General features: G+C 43.0%; 1 protein-coding gene across 1 annotated transcript; it reads right to left on the bottom strand.

Annotated features, from left to right (window-relative positions):
* Positions 1-400: 400 nt before the first annotated feature.
* On the bottom strand, positions 401-20,413 carry WDR82 (WD repeat domain 82). The gene is made up of 9 exons (XM_075052814.1): positions 20,030-20,413; positions 14,324-14,421; positions 10,884-10,950; positions 10,579-10,678; positions 8,801-8,917; positions 7,865-8,020; positions 7,672-7,741; positions 5,688-5,830; positions 401-4,043 (listed from the first exon to the last, which is right to left on the bottom strand). Exons 1-9 carry the CDS (start codon positions 20,188-20,190, stop codon positions 4,014-4,016), a joined length of 942 nt encoding a protein of 313 aa, XP_074908915.1. The 5' UTR covers positions 20,191-20,413; the 3' UTR covers positions 401-4,013.
* Positions 20,414-20,482: the final 69 nt, after the last annotated feature.

The raw sequence follows: 20,482 nt of genomic DNA, 5'->3' as shown, positions 1-20,482 counted from the left end.
CTACCATCCCCCCTACAGCAGCTGTAATGCTATATATACAGCGACTGTAATGATCAGTGTCCTGTTACTCCAAACCAACAAGCTACTTCCCCACCTTCCTGCTGAGAAGGGGCTTGGCTCTTCTATCCAGACCACAGGCTTCTGTGAACACCCCTCTACCTAGGGCACCATACCCTCAACAAGTAGCTGTCACAAGACTGCATCCCTATCCTGATACATTCCTAGGCAAGAAAAACTTCTTAAAATGAGCAATTTATGTAGGGATAGCTTCAGAGCATCACAACTTCCACTATAAAGCTTCTGACTTTCCAAAACAAAGGGGCTTTTAAAAAACATGGATGATTTTCCCATTCCCCCTCTAAGAAACCAGCAAGTTGTATCACACCAGACAAATGCAGAATTTACAGCACTCTGTGATCTCTCTACAAAATATTTATTAGTACAGGCACAACATTGAATTCTCCACATACGTAGTATTTTGTGACAAAGCATAATTTGACTTTATGTATTTACACTCATCTGGCAGATACCACCTAGGAGTCAAACTCCCCATACCAGCTCATGACCAAAGAGACCAGTTTCCAAAAGGCTCACCAGGATCCTAGCCCCTCGTGAAATCTCTTAAAGTGCAAATACAGTCAAGGCATTGGAAAAGATACAATGCTGCTTCCAGATTTGTTCACTCAATTGCTCCTGTGTCCCCCAGAGCAGGGGTTGGGACATTAACCAAGGACTTGGGAGCCTCAATTAAAAAAAAAAAAAAAAAAAAAAATCTCTCTCAAAGACTAACTTGGAGAAGGGAATTACACCCCAAATCTCCTACAGGCCAAGCAGATGTGCTCAGCCACCACCACTATTTAGAGGTGAGCTGCTGAGTCTCACTTCCCCCTTGTTTTGAAGAAGTCTTTACTTCATACCAAAGAACAAGGTGGGGAGGGACACTCATCTTTTAAATGTCAAATTTGGAGCAGGAATGCTGTTTCCTGCTTGGCTTTACATAAAGTTGGACACTCTTGTTAGACCTGGGAGTGCTGTTTTTAATGAGGTCCGTTTCTCATTAGCTGGCTGCCCTGAAGAGCACAGGAATTGCAGTCCTGAAACTTTTAGAGAAGCACATAGAAGCTGGAAGCTAAAAGCTTTATTCACCTTTCCTGTCTAACCTTCTAGAAACACGTGATACTCAAGTTCCTTGACAATACTTGGTACATTTCCCTCTTTTAAAAGCAGATGGAAAACACTCAGTGCTACATCAACCAAGAAAGACATATTTGCCTGTGTGGGTGGCAATCAGCCCTGGGAAGGCATTCAGCTTTAATTTTGAACTGAGCATTAGTGCTGTGCTGTGCACAAACCTGTAAATTTATCTTCACTCCAGAAAGCCACTGGTGTTCTTAGAGTATATGTCCTTCTAAATTGGTCCTTTGGTCCTCCTCCTCTTAAACATTTCATGCTGCAACGCACAATGTTTTACAACACTGCAAGCTGAACAAATCTTTAGACAAGTGCTCAAACCACATTAGCAAAGAGCATTTTTAGAATAAAAGACTCCAAAATGCTTCCCTGTGAGAAGTAGTAAGAAAAATGGCTGGAGGCTATCTGTTCACTTCCTCAGGCAACAGACTTGGTAAAACCCTGAAAGATGATTTGCTACTGAATGCTGAAGTTTAACTGTTAAAATGCACTACAAACCCCAAATACCTGTACATTACAAACCACTGCAAAATACAGCTGCTTATGGAAACACCAACGAAGGTAAAATAGCACCAAGCAGCCTGAAATGCAACAATACTGAGTTGAAGAGGTGGCTGTGGAAAGCTAGTCAACCGTGACGACTGAGATAACCATCTCCCTTCGTGCTGGGCATTTATAGATGATGGTGGGACAGTACAGGAAGAGGGATGCTGGTGTAATAGTACGAATCTCTCATCTGCATCTCCAACAGCGGGCCCGTTTGGCAAGACTGAAAGCATCAGTCCGCTGTTCCCTTCCCTCTTCCAGTCTGGAGGACGGCAAACTCACATCACTGCCCTGTGCCATTAGAAATGGCTCCTTGTGTGGTAGCATCAGCAAAGGCAAGCCAGAGAGCCTAAGGAGAAGCTTCAACCACAGCATCAATCCAGACTCAAAGTTTATCAGACTGCCTCATGCAGGCAGTCCTCCTGCCGACTGTCCAGGCATTCCCAGGCATTCGCTGCTACTTTAAAGGAGCCAGCAGCAGAGAAATGCTCATTTGCCATCCCCAGCTCTTGGCACAGCACATTTCACTGACAAGGGCTGTGGGGAAAGAAAAAAAAAAAAAAAGACAAGGAAAAGCAAAACAGAAGCAGCTGTTCTACAAGCCAATTTACTTTTCCAGGGAGACATGATGAGAATTACATACAGGGCTCCACACTTGAGACTAACTTTGCTGTAATAGGGGAATATCGAGACAACTGACCTAAGGTAAAATGCTTGAGCATGGTTCTCCTGTATGGACTGGCACTTGAGAGCAGAGAGAACATGCCCACTATGCCCACTACTGTGCTTGTCACCTTACCTTACCAGCACTTTACAGTTAGGAAAGGGGAAGCACACATGACGGGCGAGGGAAAGAATCAACTTTCCAAGCTGTGACCCAGCATATAAAACCAAGTATGTTTGGAAAGGCAATAATACAATGAACACCACGTTTATGCCAAGCCTGTCCCAGCCTGCTGGTGGATGCATTTGATCAATGCAGTGTTTCAGGAAAAAGAAACTGGAACCAGGCTTGAAGACCAGCTTGCCAGCCTTTCTGTACCCTTTGCCCACAAGGCCCTCTGGAGCAGGGAGGGCACATCCCTCCTGTCTCTTTGCAGGGGCATTCCTTGGAGCAGGGCCACAGCAAAGCAGAGTCAGCATGGTCACATGTAAGATTTTTAAAATTCAGTTCTGAAGACACCGTCTGACAAAGGAAGTGTCACTCTTTTGGGGCTATCACTGAAAACCTGCAGGACCTGTTACAAAATGCATGGTGAGCTAACTGCAGGTCTAAGCCTGGTGTGGGGAGAATTTAATGGAGCTTATTTACAAACGAGGAGAAAACTGCATTGGTGAAGGTAAACAGCCTAGACACCCCACAATACTGGCCCACATCATATTCTTTAATATCTAGAAGTAAAAAAATATGGCCCATTCCCACTGCCCTCCCCCCCCCATGATATTTACAATTGAGATCAGCCAAGATGATACATAAGATACACAGGCAGGCTGTGCTTTCAGTCTCAGTTTGGTTTCTCCATCTTCCTGCTGACAGACTCCTTTATTGCTTGGGACACTGACCGGACCTCATCAGTACCGTCTGCACCCTCTGGGATGCTGGCACAGCAAACAGTAGGGAGGCTTCGCCAAGCTCTGGCAGTGGGCAAAACCTGTATGGTTTGTTGCACACTACATCGCCAAAAAAAGGATGACAGGGTGTATCTTGTAGATTTAGTCACCCACTCTTTCGGTGCGTGTTCCACTGCAAGAGAACCCAGCATCTGCTGTTTAAGTTGAAAACTGTCAGTGTTCACATTTGGCACAGAAATAACTTTGCATCTGTGGACTGCAGCGAAACCAGAGAGATCCCAGATGTGAAAAACGTGCACTTAAGGGAAGGAACTGCACGTTCCACCTTGAAACATCAATAGCCTTGTGCACTTACAGAAGGAAAACACACAATTACAGCTTAAAAAAATGCCACAAACATTTTGTAAATAAAACAGGCTTCATTGCTCTTAGAAATAATACTGTCAGTTCCAACTTCAGCTGAAGCCTGCTGGGCACGGACTGGAAGATAAGAACGTGTAGCATGCCGCTTCTGAACATGCTAGGAGGCCAAGTGGAGGAGTCCTCGCGCAAAGGAATGCAGCAAATAAAGGTAAGACATATGGAAACATATGCAGGAACAGGAATGCAGTCTAGGAGACCTAGGCAATTCCAATACTATGCTTGCAATGATGTGCTGCTGTTAGCAGTATGGAAGTCACCTGACAGCAGCTGCAGCGTAGGAATTAGTCGTCAATAGTTGGCAACCAGAAGGCCTACAAAAGAGGAAAGAAAAAACATTTTTTACAGAGCAGAACACAAATCTCTCCTACAGCACACTGTAGGAGCTGATCACTGCTACCTTCTATAAGCACACAGGCAAAGACTACCAAAGAGGCAGCAACACCCTCCCAGCAGTTTAAGGTTACAATCCTTGCTTACACTGGTGTATTAGGTTTGCATGGCAAGGTTTTGGTAGTGGGGGGGCTACAGGGGTGGCTTCTGTGAGAAGCTGCTAGAAACTTCTCCCATGTCTGATACAGCCAATGCCAGCTGGCTCGAAGACGGACCCCGCCACTGGCCAAGGCCGAGCCCATCAGTGACAGTGGTAGTGCTTCTAGGATAACATATTTAAGAAGGGAAAAAAGCTGCTGCGCAACAGAAACTGTAGCCAGAGTGAGGAGTGACTATATGTGAGAGAAAAAAAATCCTGCAGACCCCCAGGTCAGTGAAGAAGGAGGGGGAGGAGATGCTCCAGGTGCTGGAGCAGAGATTCCCCTGCAGCCCATGGGGAAGACCATGGTGAGGCAGGCTGTCCCCCTGCAGCCTATGGGGGTCCACAGTGGAGCAGATATCCACCTGCAGCCTGTGGAGGACCGCACACCGGCGCAGGTGGATGCCCGAAGGAGGCTGTGACCTCATGGGGAAGCCCACGCTGGAGCAGGCTCCTGGCAGGACCTGTGTCCCCATGGAGAGAGAAGCCCATGTTGGAGCAGGTTTTTCTGGCTGGACTTGTGACCCCATGGGGGACCCAGGCTGGAGCAATGTGCTCCCGAAGGACTGCATGCCATGGAAGGGACTCAAACTGGAGCAGTTCATGAAGAACTGCTGCCCGTGGGAAGGACCCACATTGGAGAAATTCATGGAGGACTGTCCCTCATGAGAGGGACCCCAAGCTGGAGCAGGGGAAGAGTGTGAGGAGTCCTCCCCCTGCAAAGGAAGGAGCAGCTGAGACAACATGTGATGAACTGACCATAACCCCCACTCCCTGTGCCGCTGAGGGGAGGAGATAGAGAAAATCGGGAGTGAAGTTGCAACCGGGAAGAAGGGAGTGGTAGGGGGAAGGTGTTTTAAGATTTGGTTTTATTTCTTACTACCCTACTCTGATTTGACTGGTAATAAATTAAGTTCATTTTCCACAAGTTGAGTTTGTTTTGCCCATGACAGTAATTAGTAAGTGATCTCTCCCTGTCCTTATCTTGACCCACAAGCCTTTCATTGTATTTTCTCTCCCCTGTCCAGCTGATGGGGCTGATAGAGCAGCTTTGGTGGGCACCTGGCATCCAGCCAGGGTCAACCCAACACAGCTGGTTTGGTTTGCATTACACATTCTCCAGAGCAAGCCAGTCTTAACAAACTGAAAATACCGCCATGTACAGTGACCTAAAGAACTCATATTTCTGCACATGCATTCACTCACTGCTCTGCTTTCATGTGTGTGTTCAAACACTGGCTTGCCAGGTGTGCTGCCCCACATATCTACCTGCCAGGTAAGGCACAATTAAGGCATAATAGACAGGGGCCTGGCTCTCACCAAAGCCCAAGGAACTATCCACCAGTGGCACTGAGCCTTCTCAGATTCATTTCTAAAACAGTCAGCACCTCATTGAGCTAGGAGGAACTTAAAACACTTTCCTTACCATATTGGAACATGCACTAGCAAAAGTCATGAATTTTGGATTGAATTGCAGACAGGTTATAGGACCTGTGTGTTTCCCATCCAGCACAGCCACCTTCATCCCACTTTCCCCATTCCAAACATGAATCTTCCCATCCTCTGAACCTGCAGGCAGGAGCGGAAAAGATACACAAGATACATTGGAGAGGCCAGCAGAGAAAATGAAGAACCTAACCTTTTCTGTCAGAGAACTGTAGAACAAGCATGCCTTGTCTTCATAGCTTAACCTTTAAAATTCTCAAAGTATCTATCACTAGAGTATTTACAAAACATCACTAGAGTTTACACACCTGTACCCAAACAGCAGGTTTATATCTTTGCACTGCAGAGACTCAACTATGCAACACAGTGCAATATTATTCTGGCAAAGAGGTTAACAACTATGGTCACCCAGTAGAAAAGGAGAGCTGACACCATCCAACTAAGGAAGAAAGACCCTTGCCAACTTGCACCTATGTGCGAGAGGTCAAAAGCTGAGTGTAAGAGTCATTGTTCACACAAGTTCTCAGTTCAGGCACAGAAGGAGGTAAATATTTCACTTGGTAGGCACAGAATCAAATCAAAGCCTTTACCATTGAAGGTAACCAGATTTCAATGCACTATGCCAAATACCAGAGGCTTCACTGGAGATGTCGACTCTCCACATTGCTATAACAGGACAGGTTTTTCACTTCAAAATGGCAATTTGCAAAGTCTAAGGCTGGGCACTGAACATTTTTGTAATTCAATTCTGCTTTAGTCTCATTTTAAATAGGATTCCTAATAAAAATGCAAGGAAGTTTCTTCTGCTTGTGTATCTGTATATATAGCCTTTCAGAGAAGAAAAATTAAGAAGCCCAAGTTACAACTTAACCATATGTAAAAACTGAACAGAAATAAGTGTTTTGGAACTTCTTCCAGTATAGTTTTCAATTAGAAGGGCACAACAAGAAGGTAAATACGTGCAATAACATGCTCTCCAGAGACAGACTAAACAAAGAACCCCACCTCCCTTCTCTGAAATCAGGAAGTTCTCAGCCAGAACAAAAAAGAAAGTTTTGCCAAGACCATCACTCATCCAGGAAAAATGAGGATCCGGATACCAGTTACCACAAAGTTAAACATATTTGATGTACCAGCCATATAAATAAGAACAAAAAACCCCAAAGTGCTAGGAGAGGGCAGCACCACACAGATGCATCTGACTTGTGTTCACGGGTCCTGCTGGGCAGCAGAGCGTAGCAGAGTGACTGAAGTGCTTACCTTAGGGTCCCCAACCTGCAGCACCAGGCTCTACAGCAGTTGCAACTGCTTTTTGCAACCCACTTCACTCAAGAGTCCCTCCGGCAGGGGGTGAGGAAGGGGGCCTGGGCCAGAGGAATCATATGCTGGGAGCCATCAGGCTGATGCCTGCTGCTTCTATCAAGGCTTAAGCAGAGCTTGTTCCACAGACATGGGGGTTTACAAGAGCCACACGAAGAAAATGCAGCTGCTCCAGCACATCACCAGTGCAGGAATGTCCCTGAGAGCTGTACAAACACACCAGGCTACAAGACCAATCACCCAAGCACAGACAGGTGCCTTGCTCATCAGGCAATGGAGGGCAGGTCACAACATACAGCCCCAAAACACTCTGAGGCAGCACATGAGCACATCCAGCCACAGGGTGAGGATCACTGACATAAATTATATGACAGGTCTCCACACATTACAACAGTTTGCTGGTTTCTTTTCTGGACTAGCATTCATATATAAAGGAAAAAATAAAAGTCTTGCAGGCTCATTTATATTTCGGTCTAGAAAATGCTGAGTAAACTAACAAAACAGAAAACTGTCAATGCAAAGAAAGCTTACAGCTGCGTTGTGTTATCTAAATACATTTTGCTTCCCAACAGACACAACTTTAGTCCTACATAATACACCTAATTTCAGAGCACTGAAATTCTTTCCAAGAATAATTATCTTACCTATCATGATGAACTGAGAGTCTGGTGTGAATGATGCCTCCAGTGTGACAGCCTTACTATTGTTATAACCCTATGGCACAAAACAGGAGAGTATGTAGTAGAGAGTGTGTCCACAGTAATCTCACAACCAAAGGGTACGTGCTCTCAAAACTAACACCAACTTTCAAGTAGGTAACACAGGCAACACGCTCACCCCAAACGTATGCAGGATAGCTCCTTTAAAGGCATCAATTAGTCGAATGAACCCTCCATTAGTTGATATGAGGATGAGTTTGCCATCATTACTGAACTTCAGGCCTGTCCACTCACATGTTCTATCATACTGCATCTTAAAGGTAGCAAATGGGCCCTTGAAAGAAAAAAACAAAAAGGGAAATAAGATGTAGACTCTATGCATTCCTGCTAATAAGAGTCTGCTTTTAACCTTAGCTCAGGAAGAAGTTTAAGGTTTTTCAAAAGAAAATCTTTAGTCCTAAGATACCAAAGGAAAGCATCATGGCAAAAACATGTCACTGCATGTGTAAGTTTCAAAGAAGTATGAATCCACAGTTTCCATAGCAAAAAAGAGCCACAGTAGGGCATTTCAATAACAAACAGTCCCATATTCTACCACATTCAACAGCAGAAATGAATTTAAGGTACAATGAAGTTTTCAAACAGGGCTGCTAACTGAATTTAGAGAAAGAGCTTGAGACAGTATTATTGTCATCTGACTTTTGAAAACCATGGAACTAACTATGCTCAGTGCTTAGCCAGTTCAGCTGGCCACCCAATTACCTTCTGACAATCCTGGCTCCACCTTTGCCAGTGTTCTTCCAGAATAAGCAGCAAGAAAAAAAACCCGCAAAACACCAAAACCCAACAACAACAAAAAGCCTAAACGGGAGTTTGGAACAGGTTAGAGTTAGCAGAAGTAAACTTTAACACTGGTTCAAGAGTGGATTTCGGGATTTGGTGACAGCACGTATCCCTTTCTGTCTGTGAGATGTGTACTTACTGAAAACTGTTTAGGTGCCAAGTAGGCACCCCAGATAGTAAGCTGGAGTAAAGAAATCCAGCCTCTGAGCACTGAGTTTAGACTACTTCTTGCAAGCTAAAAAGTGTAAGAAGTGAAGTTAGGGTAGCTCACCTTGTCAAAAGAACGGAGATCATAAAGCTTCACCATTTCAGAATTTACTCCAGCAGCAAAAATCAACCCTTCTGGGTCAAAAGAACACACGGGCTTCCCCTGGAGATGCATTAAACCCTAGAAAACGAAGAAGTCCAAATTATTTTGCGAAACCGATGCTCACATTTCTACCACCACCCTTTGAGCCTGCTATGAGCAGGACAGCAGCCTACGGGCAGAAAAACTGAATTTCAATTGTAAATATTGAGGTTTTACAAAGGTTCAGAACTCAGCTTCTCAAAAGCAACTCTGACTACTTCAGGTCATCATATGGAGCTTCCAGTTTGCTGCAATGACAAAGTTTACAACAAATCAAGACCTCATTTGAGCTGTCATCCACTGTATCCTGACTGGCAGGTCTGTGCGTGTTAGCCAGATGTCTTTATGTAACTGTATGCACATAAATAAGAACCCATCTTTGATTAAATCAACAATGCATTTAAGAAGTTTCTGCATTTCTGAAATACTATTCTTCTCTAGAGCAGTCTAGAGATTTTACTACTTCTCTTTTCCTTCCAATTTATGTCAGTTTTCCATGTGCTCTCTGAAGGCTAGCTCTCTCAGTAAGCTAGCCAATATTCAGGGTTTCCCAGTAATATTTCTAGGCACTACGGCTGCCATCTCATGGACAAATAGAAAATTACAAGTAGCACTTTCTCAACCTGTTTCCCAACCTTTGCTGGATGCAGCTTCCAGTTACAAGTCCTAGTTTTACCATTCTTACAACTTCAGGCACTAGCATAAATCTCAGAATTACTACTGAATTTACAACCCTATGTCATCTGTAGCGACTCTGAGATTGAGATTCATCCCAAGGGAAACTTACACATTGGCATTAAAGGCATGTTCCTGGAGAAAGGCAAAATTAACATTTCTTGTCAGAAAAAGCTTGGTTTTAAGACAGATAAAACCATTTTGTAAGAAATGTAACCTTTTCTTCCTTTTGCATTTACAGTTACACCATCTGGACTAAGTAAATAGCCCTCTCATAAGCAAAAGGGTCCCAATGAGATGGGAAAATATGAGAGAACACTACGTGTCCAGATATAGGGACAAAACAGCTCATCACAAATAAAAGGTGGAGATACTACTCTTAGTCTTTCATTCCTGCCCCTGCTGCCAGCTCTGGTACTTTTCTCAGCCTACACAAAGCCTGCTTCCACTAAAAAAGTAAAGTATTCCAGCAAAATAAATAAAGGCAAATAGGGTTTTGCCTTGCTAGAAAGTTAAATTTGCTCACAAACAGGTCTGATGAACAACAAAGGTGATGCAAGGAGGGGGTAGACCATGTAGCTGCTGTGTTACTTTAGATCATCAGCTTCTTCACCAAATTAAATTGCATCAAGGCATCAATTTTAAACACACACCATAAACACTCAGATAAGATGCATTCCCCACCCAAGAGAGATGCAAGCTAAGAGAACACTCTCTGCATGGGGTAGCAACCTGAACAAGGTGATGACACCACTCTTGTTTCACCAGCTCTGGGTGTTACTTCTTGCTCTTCCCAGCACCACTCCAGCAGAGACATAGGTGAAAGCGAGTGGTGTTACACAATGCGACATACATTTTCACAGAGATTTGCGATCAAGGCTCCTTCAGCATTCCAGGAAGGTGTCAACACTAAATCAGCAGCATACATTTCTGGCAGTGTTTTTGTTTTATAACAAGCACACATCCATTTTTCATCCTTCTAACTGAAAATGCAACACACTGTGCACATGAATTTGATAACCTACCTGACAATTTGGAGAACGGAGATCCCAAAGTCGAATAGTTTTATCAAGGGATCCAGAAATAAATGTATCATCCACTGGAGACATTGAAAGAGCAACCACTCTGCAACACAGAAGACCACATGCATCAGAGACACACAGAAGAAGTGAATGGAGCAACGCCTACTCCAACAGTTGTGTACAAGCTCGTAATTGCCATTAACAGTTCTACAAAGCGAAAACCAGAGTGAATCGAGTGTAACATAACTCAAGCTCATTTACAATCATTACTTCAATTTCTCCTGTACTGTGTCCAAGCCGCATCTTACCTTTTTGTATGCCCCGGAAAATACCGAATGTATTTGTTGTCATGCAGGGAGAGGTATCGGATTGTATCTGAAAACATAAACAAATCATAAGCTTTATTATACCATGAACCCAATGTTATCTAAAAGTGGTCACGCAGTAAACTTGCTCCCCACAGCAACAGCAATCTTGCCGCAGTGAGTCAGTCTGGTAATTTGATTTCAAGTCAGACTTTGAAACAAAATCAAGTTAGAAACCGACATAAAATAACTTGGTTTCCAAGGCAGAACTGGAAATCACACACCAGGAAAAGATACTTCCCACAGTATGAAGTCATATTACAACTTGAAGGCAAACTGTCATGTGATTTATGCAAGTTAATTTCAAAGTTGCTAAAATTTAAGTACCAGTACGTTTTATTCCATCATTGTCACAAAATTGAGAGTATCAAATTTATGAAGTTGATACTACCACTTTTTTTTTGCTATACAGCATGAATCTTGCTGTCTTACCTACATACATGTCAGCAAATAAGTCTCCAACTGAACAATAAGTATAGTAAATGTGCAAATTCTAGCATTTAGCCAAAGAGAAGATAAAAACATGAACTTCAAAGCCAGGACAAGACCATTAAAAAGTAGCAAATCTCTCTTCTTCTTTTTTTAATCTGACAATCATCAGCTTCACACATTCTCTGCACTTAGAGCAGCTAAGCTTTAAGAGGAGGACAGAGGAGTAATCTAAAGCTTAGCCCACTTAAAGCAATCTTAAAAATATATTGAATAAATCACTGCAGCACCACAACATTTCTCAAGTGCTAATTTTATTGTGAGTATAGATGAACATACCAAGAGTAGCCCAGAATTTTGGAAGATGCTGTTGAGACTTCCTCCCAAGATTAAAAGAAATCCTTTTAAGAGGAAGCAATTATTAAGGCACAGAAGCCACTTTTTAATCTTTAAGTGTAGATCCATCTGAGCGATGAAACGTGAAGAACACAAGTTAAACCTCTGGTATCTGAAAGCAGCATCAGCAAAATCCCTTCTCACACTAGTTAGAGGACACTAGTTTAAGCTATTGCTGGATGGAAGAGATTGGCATTATGCACCTGCACCATACAGTGCCAAAAGATTCCATACTGCTGTAACATGACCTTCTGGCTGAGGCTCTAAAGATAAACTGAGGGAAAAGGACATTTTTACTTTTGACTCAGAAGAACAAGAGCCAACAGGATGCAATATGCATAGAGCATTTTAACACTCATAGGGCTACTGTGTTCACAGCTTTTTGAAAGGCTCATTCAGCAAAATTTAGTTTCTGGGAAAAAATGGTCAAGTTACCATTTTTCCCTGAGGTTTCACATCAGGCTGAGATGAGATTTCTAGACCTCCCTCCGGTATTTGACAAGAAAACTAAAGCTGACTGATCAAGCTGGAAACATGATGCTGGTGACACACCATTCTGAAAGGCTCTAAGTGACCTGGGCTGACTATCCAAAACAGAAATCCCCACCACCAGTGTCACATCCCATCACAGCTGGAAGCAATATGCTTCAAGCATGCTGTTACAACGCACCTCTAGTTTTTCCTGCAAGAGCTGTCATTACCTGATTTCCAAAGTATCCATGCAGAATTTCATCTTCCTTTGCTAAAGAGAAAGCACTGGGGAACTGTGATCCTTTGCGATCCTTTTTGTTGGCAGTGCTCTGTCCCAGGCAAGGCAGTGGCCTGTACAGTTATCTCCTGTACCGGGTGGTATCATAGACCCTCAAACTGTACAAACTACTACCTCAGCCTGGAATCAGGCAAGAGGAACTAGGTTCAAAGGTCTTGAAGAAATCTTCAGAAGTGGATTGGTAGCAATTCCAACATATAAAATGCTTGGGAGCAAGCATCAGCACTCCTATAACATGTTCCTGGGTTAATTTTCCCTCCTGGTAACTGCATAACAGGTTAAATACAATGCACCTTGCCCAAGACTGCATGTATTAGGGACTAGAGTATCTGGACCCCTACGGACAACACAATGCTGGTTTTATTAGGCTTACGGTTAAGAACAGCAACACATACTTTCACATTCTATCTTTTTCTTTTTTCTAATCAAGTATTTATCATAACACTACCCTGCAGGATGAAGGCTCTTAAGTTTTGGTTCCTCAAAGGCTTACCAGTGCTTATAAACAAAAACTCACAACTCAAAATGGCATTAAAAATGCTTCATTAAATTGTTAATTGTTAATTAACCGTAAATTAAATAACAGCCAAGTCAGAAACATTACATAAGTAATAATAATAAAAAAATAAGTAGGCTGTGAAACAGACTAAAAAGAAAAGTGCTTTCCGTCACACTTTTAATCCTTTTATACCATTAAATCCAATTCTGTTGGAAACTTCCTTGCTCCTCTAGTTTCAGGCCCAGCTTGTTCTAGTTTAACCCAACTTCCTAACTCTTAACTTCCATCTGCTCCAAATTCATACTCTTTTAAATTCCTTAAGTAACCTAGCACACACACAAGGCACCAGTATCTCTACTGTCAAGCTCCATCTCTGCAAAGGAAAAACCAAACCAAAACCACTATTCCAGAAATTATTATGAGTTTACAAATACAATGTTAAAACCCATTTATAAAGTGCTGTGCTAAGAGACTTGTTCACTGAAAAACTCTCAGACACTGACTACAACAAACAAAACTGAGACAAAATTTGAAATGAACTCTAATTCTTCCTAAGGTTGGAAACAGCTAATGTACCTATCTGTGCCAGTTCTTATATTTGAATTTTAAATTAAACTCAAATACATTAATAGAGAGCCTGCCATGAAGCTCTAGAAGCTCTTCAATGTCACTGATTTACAGAGTGCGGCTATCACAGACACTGGCTGTGGAGAAATGGCATGAAAATGGGTGCTCTGTCCATTACATGGGATTAACAAGAAGCAAAGCTAATCTCAGAAGAGTTCTGTGACCTCCTCCAGGCTTGGCTGGTTATCTGCTGAGTTACCTGAACTTCCTGCACTCCTTGCTGCATATAGAGAATGGAAAAACATTCCCTTCCTTTGCAGTTGACTTGTGTGTGTACGAGAGCGAGCTATGGCATTTAGCCCACCTTCTGGCCACATGCTCCTTCTACCTCATTTCATGTGTAAGAAATAAAGGCCCAGACGCTGACTGACAGCATTGGTATCAAACAGCAAAGTGAAGAGCAGAATCAAGAACCCAGCTTTTATCACACTAACGTTATTGTTGTATTAGTTGTTGCAGCAGTGAACAAAACTCACATCAGCATACTTGAGGGAATATCACCAAGTTGTGCATTAGAGCTGAACACTCATTCCCCTATCTGACAGCACGTTTATCACTAAAAAGTTGCTATAATTTTTTCCCAGCTCTTTAGAGCTATTTATCCAGACATGTAGTTTTAAGTGTAAGGAGATTAAATATGCTCAACTCCAGTGGATCACTTACCATCTATTTTATTGGAGCTGTACACAACAGTGTTGGCAGCATGTGTGTACCTGATGAGGTCCACTCCATACTTCTTACTGTACAGCGTTCTCTTTGGTCTGTCAGAAGGAAGCAGAAATAATTGCACTCACTGCAACAAAAAGCTCAAACTGAAACTCACCACATTAACAAGGCCTGTTTTCATTGAGATATTACAAGATTGTTTCAAGTAGTCAGATATTTTTATACAAAGAAAGAAAAGCTTTTGTATTTGATTTTCAAACAAGCACCTTGGTGCTTTCTCCAAGACCACCCCTAGGCTTGAGGAGTTCCCTGTAACAGCTGCAAAATGCACTTAATTGTCTCCTCGAAAAATTCTTTTTCCCATGACATCTACTGTAAAAAGAATACGAGGAGCTAGCATAACAAGCCTTTAATGTCAAGCAGCACTGCCTCCTCATTCCCTTGCCCATCCAAATCTCTAATTAATCTGCTGCTTATTTTAGATTGAGAATAATGTGCCTTTTTGTTCTGTTACTTCAAAACCCAGAACAGGGTGTCTCATTCAGACTAGGGCTTCTCGGTATTAACACAAACACATATATATAACAGTTGTCTATAAAAGCAATGGTATCACAGGGACTCTCAAACTACTGGAGGATTATACTCATATCCAATCTTAATTAAAGCATGAAACTCAAATATAACATTTGCAGAATTAAAGACATTCTAGTGAGAGTGAAGACAACATACAGAACTGGATTTTTAGGGGTCTGGTAAGCAAGTGATGTACTGCAGTACTAGAAATTTAAAGTGCAAAGTAAACTTAGAAGTAGCTGGTTAATAGGCATATCTTGCAGCAGCAATGCCTGTTTAAGCAGTGCAAGGTCTTCACCACCCTCCTTCCCCTTTCTTCCTCAGCTGAGGTAGCACAGAGGTTTCAAAGCTGGGCAGTCAACCAGCAGGGGCACCAATTAACACCAGAAATAATACAGTCTCTTCCAGGAGTTATTTTTAATCCAGAAATTCATAACTCTGGTTATTACACAGGCCCACAAAATATTTTACCAACACAAACCAAAGACAACAGCATGGGAATGGAAACAAACAGCAGGAGCGGTTTAAACCAATACTGCTGCCAAAGAAGTTTATCAGACTACACCCACAGACAAGGTATTTCTAAAATGCTCAACTTTTTCCTTGTTTTCATTAGCCTCAAATTGACACACCCAAACAAGGGCACAAGTTCAAGGCTTTTCATACCAGAACAAATAGACATTCATTCTTAAAGATTAATTCTCAAACAGCAGAAGCCATAGGGCTTTGACTTGAAATGAACTCGCTGGGGACAAGCTTCCACTAACTGAAAGGCAATACAGCAAGTGTAATTAAAACTCATACACCATCCGTACCACTTAGACCAAATCTCAACAGATTCTTCCTCAATTCCTCCAGTAGATTTTTAAATCAATTTTCAGGTGCAAACATGCTACAAACTGAAAACAACACATCAAATGTAACTTTAGACACCAAAATTCTGTAAGATTATGCCTGATATACTTCCCCATACTGCTCTCTGTAGTTACCTCAGCTATGCTATTGACCAAATTGGGGAAAAAAAAACCCACAACAAAAATATCCCACCAACTTCAAAGCATACTAAGAGCCTAGACTGGCTCTTCCTTATCTATGACCAGTTTAAAGCTTACAAGCTCTATTCAGAATAAATGAATACAGACCAAATAATATACACAGAGACAATCCAGATTGACAGATGGACAAAAGCACATTTACCACAAAGAAGGAAAGAAATTAATTCTGCATTTTAAGAAAGGTGAAGTTTTCATGTAAGCTGATACAAGCAGAAGCATCTCACTTCACACAAGACAGAGCACCTGTTCCCAATCAACTATTTAAAAACACAAACAAGAGAACTAAGTTTCACATATTTTTTAAACAAATCACAATCACTAAACATAATTCCAAGTTTAAAGTTAATTCATCCAGCCCACTTGCAAATCAAGCAATATCAAAGAAAAATGCTTTATGAGATCACAGTCAAATCTGCTATAGAATCACAGAACCATAGAATCATTTAGGTTGGAAAAAACCTTTAAGATTGAGTCCAACCATCAACCCAACACCACCACGGCCACTAAACCATGTCCTGAAGTGCCACCTCTACACATTTTTTGAACACCTCCAGGGATGGCGACTCCACCACCTCCCTGGGCAGCCTGTTCCAATGCCTGACAACCCTTTCAGTAAAGACATTTTTTCTAATATCCAATCTAAACCTCCCCTGGCGCAACTTGAGGCCATTTTCTCTCGTCCTATCACAAGTTACATGACAGAAGAGACCAGCACCCACCTCACTACAACCTCCTTTCAGGTAGTTGTAGAGAGCGATAAGGTCTCCCCTCAGCCTCCTTTTCTCCAGACTAAACAACCCCAGTTCCCTCAGCCACTCCTCACAAGACTTGTGCTCCATGAAAAGATAAAACAAAACACAGGTGAAGTTTGTAATAGCATCTGTGCCTTCATTTAAATCACTACCACTGCAGGTAAAACCATCATCCAAAACCAGGGTCACTGATATGTCTAGTAAACACCATGGCTAAGCAGGAGTCCAGATCCATCACCTCTTTATTTGTATAAATAATACACAATTGATATATACTGAAATACAAGATAAACCTTTGCTAGACCACCATTATATCCCACCATGGTTACAAATTTGCAGCCACAAGCCTCCTGTTCCCAGCCTCAAGGACTGCTGTACCTCCCAACACACAGCTCCATTCTAGAAGTTTTCAGACTTCATTCTTAAGCCCCAGACAGACACAGGTAAGCCTCTTGGTTATGCTTTTGAGCCAGCCTATTGTGGAAGTATTTGATGATGCAGAATGGATTAAAAAAATAATAGTAACAATTTAGTTGTATACACATTTTGAAACAGAAGTGGAATGTCAGGTCCAAAATTACTGGATGCTCATGAAGAAGCAGGACAAATTTTTCAAGCTTGTTACCTAAGCTCAGAATATACGTAAGGGAATTTGTGTTTCAGGAGGCAATCTTGTCCTGTCAGCCCCTGGCTGCACATCACTGTTTAAACTGTCCTGACACATTTAGAAACTGAAGTTCACTGACATGGGGCTTGGTCATACTGGTAACAGCTCTTGTAGCTGTATGGCTCATTTTGGTATGGCAAAACAAAGCAAGCTAGGTGAGGGTGTACCTGAAGTATAACCAAACAGGTGCATTTTAATTCTACCAGCAGAACTGCTCATTAACGGGGGGGGGGGGGGGGGGGGCGGGGACACAGCAACAAATTTTGCCACTTCTACATGGGGAAAAGTTTTAACATTCAGGCCATTTGATGAAGTAGGGTTTCTTATACTGAAACCCATCAAGCAGGACATTTCCCCCTGGCCATTATATTCATTACCAATGACATATACAAGTAGGTGAGTTCTGGGCCCTTGAAAAAACCAACACACCACTATAGGCCTGAAACTGCCAAATTCCACCATGTCACAACAACGATCATTCACAGATTTGATTTTTCATCTCCACATGAATCTCTAGTGACAAAGTAATTCACAGCTAAAACTTTCCAGGTGAAAGAAAAAGTGTGTCTTGCCTCCCTAGGTACCTCTAAAAATCACAGTTACACTTTTAAGTCAATTGGTAGCACATGAGACACTTTCAAATTAATTTTATAACCACTAGAGAAATGCATCCTGAAACAGGGGTTACCTTGATGAAACTACTCTCATTGCCCTGTAGCACTGCAGTAGACAACCATCGATCTTCTACATTTAACTTAATTAAAGCAAACCCTCTGACTGTAAAGCATACATCAGGACTAGATGGAGATCGGGATGAAAGGATCAGATGCCTCCCAACCCATCAAACTATTCTTTACAAGTTTGAAAGGGGAAGAGCAATCAATACCATCTGCATTAACATCACTCAGCCCTTCTACTATTGTATATAATTAGGATCTAGAATACAATCCATGGCAGACACCATACATATAAAGCTACCTGTTCTTATATAAATAAAAATTAAATAACTTCAAATAAGAGTTCACTCTGTCAGATAGGGAACACCAACAACTTTAACATGCAAAGCAAGCAAACTAAATGTAAGTGTAAAGCAACACATAATAAGTGGTCTACAAAATTAAGAGAATATGCAGGATGCAATCTTTCAAACACAGCAAGTATGATGCCTTGGGTCTGCTTGAAAAAGCCGAAGGATTAGGAGTACCTGGTTTACTAGAAAATATACACAACACTGACACATCTACCTCCTGGTACTCCCAAGCCATTTCTTTTTCATTCCTGTGTTACCCTGTCCTTTTTATTTTCTCTCCTACAATACACATGCTCGTTTTTCTTTCACTTTCTGTATGTATGTGATGCTCTCTAGTCTTGACTTCACAAAAAAAAAATCACCTCAGAATTACATCTCTACACCAAGAAGCACATGAGAATTAAAACTTAAAATCTAAAAGAATTTAAAGCAGCCAAGTGCATACTTGTACCAACTGAGAAAGATTTTAATGGAATAATGACATCATTTGCCTCAATTCGTTCCAACTCTCAGAGGATACAAGTGCCTTTTGCGTACATTCCAAGACATCAACTGCAAGTGTTATGGTGGTCTTATTTGCACACTTTTATCTCTGAACAAGAGCACCATATCTCAAGTGCTGTGCAGATTTCTGGGGTTTTATCAGTAAAACAGGACAAGCTTTGTGTGATCAATGAAAAAAGAAAGATAAACTGGGCAACTGTTCAGTGAGAAACACACACATTAATTCATTAAGTAACATAAATCAATAAACACCTTGACTGATTAAATATAAATTAAGACAACATCTGAAGACATATAAATCACACGTGTATTTTAACTGTGCTTTACAGTTAAAAACACAACTAGAGAGAAGGCTTTAAAGCACAGAGGACCACCTTTATCTGCAACGTTCCCAGACGCCACTTAGGAACTAGGTTTTAAGGAAAACACCATCAAGTTTTAAAAGTTATAGTAAACACACACCACACCATGTTCACCTTCTGGCTTAAAACATTTACCCAAGACGTTACACTCAAATTAGGTTATTTAAAAAAGCACATCTGTACATTGCTCACAGCAATTTCTTCTATTTTAATTAGCGATACCTAAGCCCAGAGAAGCTGGAGAAGTCCGTTTGCATATCTGTAACAATCCTGAGGCCTGGAAACCCCTTAAGCCTAACAACTACTTAGTTCTCACAGCAGTGAACTCCCTCACACTTGGGAAATTACCATCGCTGGCTGCAGCCTCATCGCTGGCTCCAACCTACCAGAGATAACAAGCAGAGACACCAGTAGTGCTGACAAAACCATGCTGCTCCCACCTCTGCGCCCCACTTTAACCGTTTATAATTCCCCCCACCCCCGCGTCAGACGTCACTGCAGTTCCATTTACGAACCTACACTAAAAAATAACAAAAGAAAAGCTAAAGCTTACCAGCCAGACCTGCCACCTCCTCAGCGCAGTCGCACCGGTGCGGAGCCGGGCACAGCTTCTCCCCCAACGCCGCAACGGGCAGCAGCCAAACCGGCGGCCCTCACGGCGCCACTCTGCCCCAGAAACTCCCCCAGCCCCCCCGAAGGCAGGCACCCCCCTGTCCCGGCGTGGCGGAGGAGCGGGCCTGGCCGGGTCCCCGCCACTCACTTGCCCTCCTGGCAGTCGTAGAGAACGATGGAGTCGTCGTCGCTGCTGGAGATGACGGTCTCGCCGTTGGGGCTGAAGTCGAAGCAGTTGATCTTGTCCGAGTTCTCGCGGAAGACCTTGGCCACGCGGAAGCTCCGCAGCACGTTGTCCGTCAGCTTCATCCCGCCGCCGGGCCGGGCCGCGCCGAGGGCGGCGGCGGCGGCGCTGAGGGGAGCCGGGCGGGGCTCCGGGCGGCGGCGGGAACAGTCGGGCAGGGCCTCGCGGGGCGGCGGGGATCGGCAGCGGGCGGGGAGGGGCGGCGGGCCGGGGCGGGCGGCGCCCTCCGGCTCGGCTCGGCCCGCTCAGGCCGCGGAGAGGCGGCTCCTCCTCATTGTGTCCGCCATCTTGCTGCTCCGGGAACAGCAGGGGGCGGCGCGCGGGGCACCCTGGGAAGGTGGGGGGGGCGCCCCGCGC

Source organism: Buteo buteo, chromosome 21 (genome assembly GCF_964188355.1).
Source record: "Buteo buteo chromosome 21, bButBut1.hap1.1, whole genome shotgun sequence".
NCBI classification, from domain to species: Eukaryota; Metazoa; Chordata; class Aves; order Accipitriformes; family Accipitridae; genus Buteo; species Buteo buteo.
This window is presented reverse-complemented; position numbering and strand designations above follow the sequence as displayed.

What these genes read in the sequence shown, in the direction of transcription:
- WDR82 (XM_075052814.1), bottom strand. Translation starts at nt 20,190, where the DNA reads ATGAAGCTGACGGACAACGTGCTGCGGAGCTTCCGCGTGGCCAAGGTC. An exon ending in CAGCTCCAATAAAATAGATG is followed by an intron (nt 10,951 to 14,323) that starts GTAAGTGATCCA and finishes TTATGTTTTCAG; the next exon opens with ATACAATCCGATACCTCTCC. An exon ending in CTAGTGCATGTTCCAATATG is followed by an intron (nt 4,044 to 5,687) that starts GTAAGGAAAGTG and finishes CCTCTTTTGTAG; the next exon opens with GCCTTCTGGTTGCCAACTAT.